General features: G+C 43.2%; 1 protein-coding gene across 1 annotated transcript; it reads right to left on the bottom strand.

The window, feature by feature from the left end:
• Window positions 1–502: 502 nt before the first annotated feature.
• FOXL1 (forkhead box L1) lies at window positions 503–2,070 on the bottom strand. The gene has a single exon (XM_040328068.1). It carries the CDS (start codon window positions 1,888–1,890, stop codon window positions 700–702), a length of 1,191 nt encoding a protein of 396 aa, XP_040184002.1. The 5' UTR covers window positions 1,891–2,070; the 3' UTR covers window positions 503–699.
• Window positions 2,071–11,667: the final 9,597 nt, after the last annotated feature.

Here is an 11,667-nt window from a genome sequence, read left to right as displayed (position 1 = left end):
TAAAGTTAGGAGGGTTAGAGTTTGAGTTAGGAGGGTTAGAGTTAGGAGGGTTAGAGTTTGAGTTAGAAGGGTTAGGGTTAAAATTAGGAGGGTTCGAGTTTGAGTTAAGAGGGTTAGAGTTCGAGTTAGGAGGGTTAGGGTTAAAGTTAAGAGGGTTAGAATTTGAGTCAGGAGGGTTAGAGTTCGAGTTTGAAAGGTTAGGGTTAAAGTTAGGAGGGTTAGAGTTAGGAGGGTTAGGGTTAAAGTTAGAAGGGTTAGAGTTAGAGTTAGGAGGGTTAGGTTTAAAGTTAGGAGGGTTAGGGTTTGAGTTAGGAGGGTTAGGTTTAAAGTTAGGAGGGTTAGAGTTAGAGTTAGGAGGGTTAGGGTTAAAGTTAGGAGGGTTAGGGTTCGAGTTAGGAGGGTTAGGGTTAAAGTTAGGAGGGTTAGAGTTTGAGATAGGAGGGTTAGGGTTCGAGTTTGGAGGGTTAGGGTTAAAGTTAGGAGGGTTAGAGTTAGAGTTAGGATGGTTAGAATTAGTTGATTGGGTTAGGATTAGCCAGAAGTGCTACAGAGTCAAAACTTTACTGTTCTGCAGGTCTCAGCTGAATAACTTTTATCTGCAGGACAAGCTGGGATTTGTAGTTTCACAACAGCTGGAGAGCCAAGAGAAGCTTTTCCCTGCTTCAAGACATGGTGGTGATATTAGATACATTTGCTGGTCTACTTGGGCAGCACAGACTCTGAGAGAGCTAAAGGGAGATAGGAGAGGATTGGGAGTCCTATCTGATAGAACCTCCCCTGGATCTGGGAGTCAATCATGACAGAGGTATTAAACAGAGGGCAAATACCAGGGCTCTGAAAGAGGGGGTGATATCTATAGGTACCTGGAAGACACTCCATAGTCACCTTGGAGAACCCTGGTTGCCCTGAAGCCCCTCCATCACCTTTTGTCGTTTGTGAGCTTAGAATGCTGTCTATGCTGAAGTTTTTGGGGTGTTTTGGGGTGGCCTCTTCTTCCTCACTGATGGCCCCTCCTGGCCCCTTGCTGCTGAGATCTCCATCTAAATGCCTTTCATAGCCCAGGTCTTGCATGGGGTCCTTCTCCTCGGCAGGGGGGCTCTCCTGGAAGATCCTGCAGCTCCTGGTCTCATCCTGGGTTGTAGATAAAGTCCCCTTGTCAGATAAGAGAGAGGAAACTGGACATCCGGATGTCTGTGGACTGTTCATTAAAGTGACAGAGGTCATATCTGGGGAGCTGCAAACTTTTATCAGTTCTCCAAAGCCTCCATCCTCTTCAGAAGAGGAGAGGACCTCTGTAGCACAGCCCGAGACAGGGTCACTGTCCTCCATCTGAGCTCCCCCCAACAATCCATTAACAACTGACCTCTTGTAGGTAACTTGTCCATCTCCAGATCTCTCCACACATTGTGCCTTACATCTCTTGCTGTCCTGGCACGACAGAGGTTTGGCTTTCCTTTTCCTCCTTCTGAAGTTGCCATTTTCGAACATGTCCAGGCACTTAGGGTCCAAGGTCCAGTAGCTGCCCTTCCCGGGTCTGCCCTTTTCCCTGGCCACCTTGACGAAGCAGTCGTTGAGGGACAGGTTGTGCCTGATGGAGTTCTGCCAACCTTGCTTGTTGTCGTGGTAGAAGGGGAAACGGTCCATGATATACTGGTAGATGCCATTCAGGGTGACCTTGTGGTCTGGGGATTCCTTGATGGCCATGGCAATCAAGGCAATGTAGCTATAAGGTGGCTTCTGAGGTGGCTCCTGTCTGGTAAGGATGCCTGAAGAAGAAAACCCCAAAGTGGGCATCAAAGTCCTCTCTGCCCCATACAGGTAGACCAGAGGTGGCCTTGTTGGCACCTCACCCCCCAGCTGAGGAAGGTGCCCGGTGTACAGACGACTCATGCTCAGGAACCTTCCAGAAAAATGCTCTGCCGTCCCCAAAAAATAGAGCAGAAGTTCCTCTCTTCAGCAGAGCCTGGTCCCAGCAGCAGCCTGAATCCCGCCAGTGAACTCCACACAGCTTGTGTCCCTTCCTCATAGCTTCGAAATGTTAAATAATTGTTGTAAGTTTGCTATTTTATGTTGACTTAGCGCTGGAAAATAAATTGTCTATGATAAACAGTCTTCCAATTCTCAGCCCACCCACATTAATTAAAATTTCATTGCAAAAAAGGAGAAGGGGGGGAAAAAAAAAAAAAAAGGAGAGAGGGGGGAGAAGAGTTTGCAAGCCCCTCCACGTGTCTCCCCTCTACCAGCCAATGGCTTTCTGGGTGCTCGCTCCATTTGTTTATGAAATTAGTCTGTTGATAAGCTTGCCCACCCAAGTTGAATCAAGCTGTGTTTATTTGGAAAATTTTCTGGGCACCAAATACGTAAACTAAGTGATCTGCTGTTTGAAATCTCACGTCCACCGTTCACACAGATCCGGCAGTGTGCAATAACCCAAATCAGCAGCTTCCCTGCACTGAAAGAAGGCTAAAAATACTCCAAAAAAAAATCACTTATGTTACTCTGCGCCGCAGCTGCTGGATGGAGCTGGAAAGCAGAACTGCACCGCCTGGCCGCCGCAGAGCTTGTATGTTAGGCTAAAGGATTTCCCTGACTTTGCTGAAGTTTTTATTTTTTTTAATAAATCTTTTTATTTAATTTCTTAAACAAAACAAAACGCGACATGACAACACATCATACACATTAAATCTGAAATATATTAGTAAAATAACACGGTCCCATCACCTTGCATAGCAAAAACAAGAAATAAAGAAGAATTATAATAATTATCACTATTATTACTAGGGTTGTCCCGATACCGATACTAGTACCGATACCGCAGGGCCGATCCTAGGCAGGGTGCATTGCACCCAGGCGCCTGCAGAGATGGGGGCGCCGAACATCTAACAGACTCTCTAACAGAAGCCCTCTCTGTGTCCATTAGAGGCCGCCCTCCAGGTCCCAATAAAGTACTCTGCTTCTCTTCCTGGATTTTGTTGAGATCATTTAAGGATCCCAGATTAATGAAGACTTCGTGGGGTAGCATCTCTGTGGTTGAGTCATTGCCATAGAAACATTTGTAAAGGGGAGGAGTTGGTAAAATTACGACGCCCATGTGGGGGCGCCAGAAATATTTCTGCACCCAGGCGCCTGTGACCCTAGAATCAGCCCTGCGATACCGAACATTTGCCAAAGTACTTGTACTCGGGCAAATGCTCTGATGCTTCACCCGATACCTGGACAGTCAGTGGTGATCGGTACGAGCGGTGGAGTTACAAGCTTCTCCCCCCGCGGCTTTCAGCTGCTTTAGTGAAATATATACAGGGGTGATCGGTGCTTGTAACTCTCTCACACACGATCACCGCTGACTGTCCCCCTCCGTGTCTCCTTCCATGCCCCCTCCGTTCTGCTGTCCCCCTTTGTTCTTCATCCGTGTCCCCTTCCGTTCTACCTCCGTGTCCCCCACTGTTCTGCTGTCCCCCTCTGCTCTTCATCCATGTCCCCTTCTGTTCTTCCTCCGTGTCCCCCTCCGTTCTGCTGCGGCCCCCCTCCGTTCTGCTGCTGTCCCCCTTCGTTCTTCCTCCGTGTCCCCCTCCGTTCTGCTGTGGTCCCCCTCCGTTCTGCTGCTGTCCCCCTCCATTCTTCCTCCGTGTCCCCCTCCATTCTGCTGCGGCCCCCCTCCGTTCTGCTGCTGTCCCCTTCCGTTCTTCCTCCGTGTCCTCCTCCGTTCTGCTGTGGTCCCCCTCCGTTCTGCTGCTGTCCCCCTCCGTTCTTCCTCCGTGTCCTCCTCCGTTCTGCTGCTGTCCCCCTCCATTCTGCTGCTGTCCCCCTCCGTTCTTCCTCCGTGTCCTCCTCTGTTCTGCTGCTGTCCCCCTCCATTCTGCTGCTGTTCCCCTCCGTTCTTCCTCCGCGTCCCCCTCCATTCTGCTGCTGTCCCCCTCTGTTCTTCCTCCGTGTCCCCCTTAGGGTGACCATGTTTCCTGGATTGCCCGGGACAGTCCCGCATTTTGCAGGTCTGTCCCGGGCACATTCATTCCAGTCCCGGAATGAAACTGACACAGCCACCCCCGGGCCAATCTGATGCCCCCAAAAAAGGCTGCCACTTCACCGCTTTACTCACTGACAGTACTTGTCCTGGTCGGGAATGCCTGGAGGAGCACAATCCTGCCCCCTGCTTGTGATTGGAGAAATCATAAATCCCGCCTCTTGTGTCTAATCACTGTGCTGTGATTCGTTAGAGCACAAGCTGATTTTTGGGAAGGGAGGGTGTCCCTAAACGGTAGTTTGGAAATGTGGTCACCCTAGTCCCCCTCCGTTCTGCTGCTGTCCCCCTCCGTCCTTCTGCTGTCCCACTCCACTCTTCTGCTGTCCCTCTCCATATCCTCCTCCTTCCTTTTCTGTATGAACAGAGTCAGTGATCACCCTCCTGTGTTTATGATGTTTCAGTTTATGAATGGAGATGAGACGCTGTCTTCTCTCCATTCATTTTTAGTGCAGCGGAGGCTGCAGAGAATGGGACTGGGGAATCTCTATCCTCGGTTTCTTTCTCTGTCTCAAGGGGCCAAAGCCTCCCAACAGGGCTGATAAAAAAAAAAAAAATATTGCAATAAAAAATAATTATTGTAAAAAAAAAAAAAATTTAAATAAAAAACACACAAATTCGATCTTCAAACAATTCAACGCATGCTCAGAAACAATTTGACGCATGCTCAGAAGCATTGAACTTAGTGTTCTACGTCACGAGTTTTTGATGGTCGAAAGTTCAGAGAACTTTTGTGTGACCGTGTGTATGCAAGCCAGGTTTGAGCGGAACTCAGTCCGAAAACCCATCCAAGATTTTTCAGACGGAAAATCCGATCATGTGTACGCGCCATTATACATATTTTTGGTAATGAAAATTGCAAAAAGCGTAAATTGATTGGTTTGCGCAAAAGCTATAGCGTCTACAAAATAGGAGATAGATTTATGGCATTTTTATTATTATTATTTTTACTAGTAATGGAGGTAATCAGCGATTTTTTTTTTTGCGCAATAAACAAAAAAAGAAAGACAATTTTGAAAAAAATAACTATATTTTTTACTTTTTGCTATAATAAATATCCCCCCAAAAAATAAAAAATAAAACACATTTCTTCATCAGTTTAGGCCCACACGTATTCTTCTACATATTTTTAGTAAAAATATCGCAATAAGCGTTTATTGATTGGTTTGTGTAAAAGTAATAGCGTCTACAAAATAGGGGATCGGTTTATGGCATTTTCATTATTATTATTTTTTTTTTTACTAGCAATGGCGGTGATCAGCGATTTTTAGCGGGACTGCGACATTGTGGCCGACAGATCGGACACTTTTGACACTTTTTTGGGACTTTATACAGCGATCAGAGATAAAAAATAGCCACTGATTACTGTATAAATGTCACTGGCAGGGAAGGGGTTAACACTAGAGGGCGATCAAGGGGTGTTTCCAACTGTGGGAGCAGTGTAGTGACTGGAGGAGGAGAGAGATCGCTGTTACTGATCACTAGGAACAGCAGATCTCTCTCTCCTCCCCTGACGGAACGGGATCTGTCTGTGGCCGATCGCGGGTGGCCGGTGGACATTGCGGCTGCCGGCTACGCGCATCGCCTCTGATGTCCCACCGCGGGCGCCCTCTAGAGGTCTTAAAGCGGCCGACGTACAATGACAGCGATTCGCCCAGGAGAGCCAACCTGCCGCAGTACAACTGCGGCGGCTGGTCTTTAAGTGGTTAAATAAAAACCTCCCTGTTTTCATCACATACCTAATTTAAGACTCAGTGATGTCATCACCGGGCCTCTATGCTTCTCCAGTGCTGGATGTGGCTGCAGGTGAGCCGTCCCTGGAGACCTTGCTCCGGGGCTGTTGCTTCACCTCCCGGATGAACAGGAAGTGGATCCTGAGACCACTGGCCAATCGGGTCTTAGGATCCACTTCTCGATTGGCCAGGAGAAGAATCAGGAAGGCAATAGCGAATATTAATTAATATAATAATATTAATATAATATAATGAATTACTTAATATAATATAATTAATTATTATTATTATTATTATTATTATTATTATTATTATTATTATTATTAATAATAATAATAAAAATAATAATAATAATAAATAATTAATATAATATAATATAAATTAATATTAATTTGCCTAATTAATATAATTAATTCATGATTATTATTAATAATAATAATTATAAATACTTAATATAATATAATATTAATATTAATTCGCTATTATCACACAAGCTTTTTTAAGCCAATTAGAACCCCAGGCTTTAATCAGGTTCTTAAAAAAAAAAAAACATTGAAATCCATGCGTCCGGCGCCCTGCATGTAGATTTAGGGGCCGGGTGCATTGGCTATGGGGGCGCCCCTGCGACCCATATAGACGGGCTGCCATTGGTCCCTTTCTCACTTCAGCCTCAGCTGAATGAATATCGCGGGCCGCCGGGAACATCGAGTTCCCAGGACCCGTGGGTGCACTCACGAGGTGCCTGAGCGCGTGCACCTCCGGCGACTCACGTGCGCCCGCTGGGCGGCAAATGTAAAGGGACGTACAGGTACGCCCATTTGCCTGCCCGTGCCATTCTGCCGACGTATATCGGAGTGCGGCGGTTGGGTAGCGGTTAAAGGGATTTTGAAGTCTCATGGTTTTCCCCCTAAAGTGTTACTAAACCCACAACAGTAAAATCAGTCTGTATAGGCAGAATAGCATACTTGTTATACTCGCTGTGGAACCTAAAGGGTTAATCCTCTGTACTGTTTGATCCTGTATACACAGATCCTCCCCCTCCTGCACTGTCTATCTGGGGAAGGCCAGCTAACACAGGCAGGGGAGCCAACCTGCACATGCTCAGTTGTGTCTTTTAAGCTGGAAAGAACATTTCCTTGTTCTCAGAGCTAGTCAGGTCACGTGATATTGACATCACACATGTGGGCGTGTATACAGGCTATAGTGGAAATCTCTTCCTACCTGAACACACAGCTCTGGACAAACGCTGCAGGTTATCATGTGACCGCGGTATACAGATCAGGCAAAGGGGTATATATTTTAATGTAAAAAGAAGATTTATCAGCTGTGGGCACTGTGGGGGGGGGGTGGCAGATGAACTATTTTCATATTACAGAGTTTAGTAAAGGAGTAGGGGTCCTTTCACACGTCCGGACCGTTTGTCAGTTTTTTCATACGTCCGTTTACGGACTGCAATGCTTTCCAATGGGATAGCGTACGTTAGCGGATGAGCATCCGCTAACGTCCGTTAACATCCGTCTCCGTTAAGCTCCATTTTTTGAACGGAAGAAAACCCTATTTTTCTTCCATCAAAAAAACGGAACAGACGAAAAACGGATGTTAGCGGACGATCCGTTTAACATCCGATCCGCTAACATCCATTTTTCATCAAAATATGTAATAAAAATAAGGTTCTAACAAAAAAAAAAAAATGGATGAAAAAACGGATGAAAACGGATGAAAAACGGATGACAACTGATGAAAAACGGATGTAAAACGGACGAAAAACGGATGTTAGCGGACGATCCGTTTACCATCCGATCCGCTAACATCCATTTTTCATCAAAATATGTAATAAAAATAAGGTTCTAACAAAAAAAAAAACGGATGAAAAACGGATGAAAACGGATGAAAAACGGATGACAACTGATGAAAAACGGATGTAAAACGGACGAAAAACGGACGTTAGCGGACGATCCGTTTACCATCCGATCCGCTAACATCCGTTTTTCATCAAAATATGTAAAAAGCCCAAGAAAAAAAAAAAACAGATGAAAAAACGGATGGAAAAACGGATGGAAAAACGGACGGAAAACGGACGCTAACGGACGAAAAACGGATCAACTGATGAAAAAAAAAATAATCTAAAAAACTGAGCGGACGTGTGAAAGAGCCCTAACACTTAATTGCATTAAGGTGCAGTTGTCCCCAGAGCCCCCCCCCCCTTTCTTACCTGAGCCCATCCGTTCCTGCAATGGCCACGAGCCCAGCGGCTCCAGTCGCTGCCTCTATCCTTATTGGATAGATTGATAGCAGCGGGAGCCAATCAAATCCAGTGACGCGGGGAGGCAGGGCCCGTTTGTGTCAATGGACGCAGCAGCGCGACTCAGGAGCACGCCCACATAGGAGCCCCCCATGGTAAGAGGTTCTCCCTGGGGGAATTTGATGAAGGGGAGGAGAAAGAAGTGCCAGTGGGGCACCCTAGAAGAGGAGGATCAGGGCTGCTCTGTGCAAAACCCTTACACAGAGCAGGTTTATTTTTATAAAATAAAAAAAATCTAACCTTTTCAACCCCTTGAAGTGGATAAGGAACAAAACAGCATGACTTAGATATTAGAGTGTAAGCTCCTCTGGTTCAAAAACTGATGTGACTGGGTCAGTGCTCTGTGTACAGCACTATGGTATATGTCAGAGCTATATACTATATATATATTCTAATAATCGCTTGTCACTGTGATGGGACATTAGAACCTAAGCTCCTCTGGTGCAGAGATTGTGGTGAATGGATCATTGAACCCCGTTAACATTCTGTGCAGTTTTGGGGGGGGGGGGGGGGCTCATTTGTGTCTCATTCCGGTGGGGTGACGGAGCGGGGATTTTGGCGTCCAGTGAGAGCGGAGGTTTATTATTTGTGAGCGCAGGCTGTAGATCTATAATATGTACTTTCCTGTTTATAGCACAGCCAGGGATTATAACAACTTTACAAGTGCGCACAGCTGGACACTGATTACATTCTCCATGTGTGATGATTTTTGTATAAACGAGCGTTCTTTTCCGCAGCGCACATTGTAATCAAGGTACCGCTCGCCTCCAGAACAGATGGGCAGCCGAGGTCCAGTGGGCCTGAGCCCACCCTCTACGATGGGTATATTATGTATACATTCTACATCGACCACGGATTGATGCCCCTCCTCCTCTGGACCAAATACTTGGGTGGGACTCATTGCTAAACCTATCACCCAAAATACCACCATGAAGGACTCTGTGGACTCTGTCTTCCATTTTGTTTTATTATTATTTATTTATGATTTATTTATTTTTATTTCCTTTATTTATTCTTATTTGTATCAAATCTACATAATCATGACAAGAATGTAAATTGCATAAAACCCAGATTAATATACAATTATAAATAGTGTTGTGATACTCAGTGATAAAAATGAAATATATATGTGATACTAAATATCAAACAAATACCAAAATATTCACAATAATAAGTCCCATATGGTATATAATTATTATGATAAACCAATAAAAGCCTCAGTAATCAAAATATCTATTCATCCCATGAAAAGCCTAATTTTAATACCGTAATTCACCTCAAATGAGAATGCTCCACCACCGGAAGAAATAGCCACTCACCAGAAGTAGTGGACCCACATACATACAGGTCTCAAAGGGGTAAAGACTAGATATAGATCACTCAATCCATCAAATGGATTCCCCCACAGCGGACTATAGGAATTAGACTATAATGTGGCAGCAGGTTCCCTTTAAATCCTTCTGTATGGTGGCAGCAGGTTCCCTTTAAATCCACGGCACTGAATTGTTAAGTGGACTCACCAAAGGGAAGGAAAGTGAAGCCTCCGGTCGTGTTTTTTTTTTAAGTAAAAATACTTCAAACAGCAGTAAAAATGCATTCACATTCACACCCCCTTCCTATTTTCCGCCCCGAACCAGAAGTGATGTCACTTGGCTCTGCCCTACGCGTTACGCCACTAACCCACGCGGCTTCTTCAAGGTTGTCATTTATTTATGCTTTATTTATTCATTATATCCTTTATGTATTCTTATTTGTATCAAATCTACATAATCATGAAAAGAACAAAAATGTCATAAAACCAAGATAAATATGTGATGTCACTTGGCTTCGCCCTACGCGTTACGCCACTAACCCACGCGGCTTCTTTAAGTTTGTTATTTATTTATGCTTTGTTTATTTGTTTATTTATTTTTCATATCCTTTATGTATTCTCATTTGTATCAAATCTACATAATCATGAAAAGAACAAAAATTGTATAAAACCAAGATAAATATGTGACGTCACTTGTCTCCGCCCTAAGCATTACGCCACTAACCCATGCGGCTTCTTTAAGTTTCATATTTATTTATGCTTTATTTTTTATTCCCTTTTTGTTTTCTTATTTGTATCAAATCTACATAATCATGAAAAGAACAAAAATTGCAATAAAACCAAGATAAATATGTGACGCCACTTGGCTCCGCCCTACGCGTTACACCACTAACCCACGCGGCTTCTTCAAGTTTGTTATTTTTAGATTTATTTTTCATACCCTTTATGTATTCTTATTTGTAACAAATCTGCATAATCATGACAAGAACAAAAATCAAGATAACTATAATATCCTAATTAAAAAATTGTAATGCTGGAAATGTATTTCTATGTTTATCCCATCGATTTTTAAGACAACCTTTTTTTTTTCAGAACCTTACCCCCTAAAGCCAGATAAAACTCCACTATCAAAATATGGAAATCCAATGTTACTTTTTCGAGAGACCCTTCCCCCCAATCCATCTTTTCAGCAATTCTATTAATGTGGTCAGTATTATCAACGTTATTACGTTTCCGTTTTTTTTTTAAATACTTTATGTATTATGTATCAAATTCTCATGACAAGAACAAAAATTGCATGAAACTAAGATAAATATAAGTGACTTCACTTAGCTCCACCCTATGCGTTACGCCACTAACCCACGCGACTTCTTCTAGTTATTTTTTTATGCTTTATTTATTTATTTTTCATATCCTTTATGTATTCTTATTTTGTATCAAATCTCCATAATCATGACAAGAACAAAAATTGCATAAAACTAAGATAAATATAAGTGACTTCACTTGGCTCCACCCTATGCGTTACGCCACTAACCCACGCGACTTCTTTTAGTTATTTTTTTATGCTTTATTTATTTATTTTTCATATCCTTTATGTATTCTTATTTGTATCAAATCTATATAATCATGACAAGAACAAAAATTGAATAAAACCAAGATAAATAAAATATCCTAATTAAAAAATTGGAATGCTGGAAATGTATCGCTATGTTTATCCCATCGATCTTCAACACAACTTTTTTTTTCATAACCTTACCACCTATTGCCAGATAAAACTCCACTATCAAAATCTGGAAATACAATATTTATTTTTTCGAAATACCCTTCCCCCCAATCCATCTTTTCAGCAATTCTTTTAATGTGGTCAGTATTATCAACGTTATTATGTTTCCAAGCCTTTCCCAGTACTCTGGCCTAGTGTTGATCCCATTACTTATTACAACGTAGCGCGGAGAGGCAAGCATTGCATTCAGCAAGCCAGTGCTCCCACCTGTAAACGCATCTAAACGCACCTTAATGTTAGGTGCGTTTAGCCCTTGAGAGTCAATTTATTTCAGTGGCCAAAACAAAAATTCTGGCCACTGAGGACCTGTCATGCTTTTTTCTATTACAAGGGATGTTTACATTCCTTGTAATAGGAATAAAAGTGATAATTTTTTTTTTTTTTATTTCAGTGTAAAAAATTATAAAAATAAATAAAAATAAATAAGAAAACGAAAAAAAAACATTTAAAAACGCCCCGTCCCGACGAGCTCGCGCACAGAAGCGAACGCATACGCGAGTAGCGCCTGCATATGAAAAC

Source organism: Rana temporaria, chromosome 11, assembly GCF_905171775.1.
Source record: "Rana temporaria chromosome 11, aRanTem1.1, whole genome shotgun sequence".
Classification (NCBI taxonomy): domain Eukaryota; kingdom Metazoa; phylum Chordata; class Amphibia; order Anura; family Ranidae; genus Rana; species Rana temporaria.
This window is presented reverse-complemented; position numbering and strand designations above follow the sequence as displayed.

Bases quoted from the DNA above. Each gene is read 5' to 3' on its own strand.
- FOXL1 (XM_040328068.1), bottom strand. From the start codon at position 1,890: ATGAGTCGTCTGTACACCGGGCACCTTCCTCAGCTGGGGGGTGAGGTG.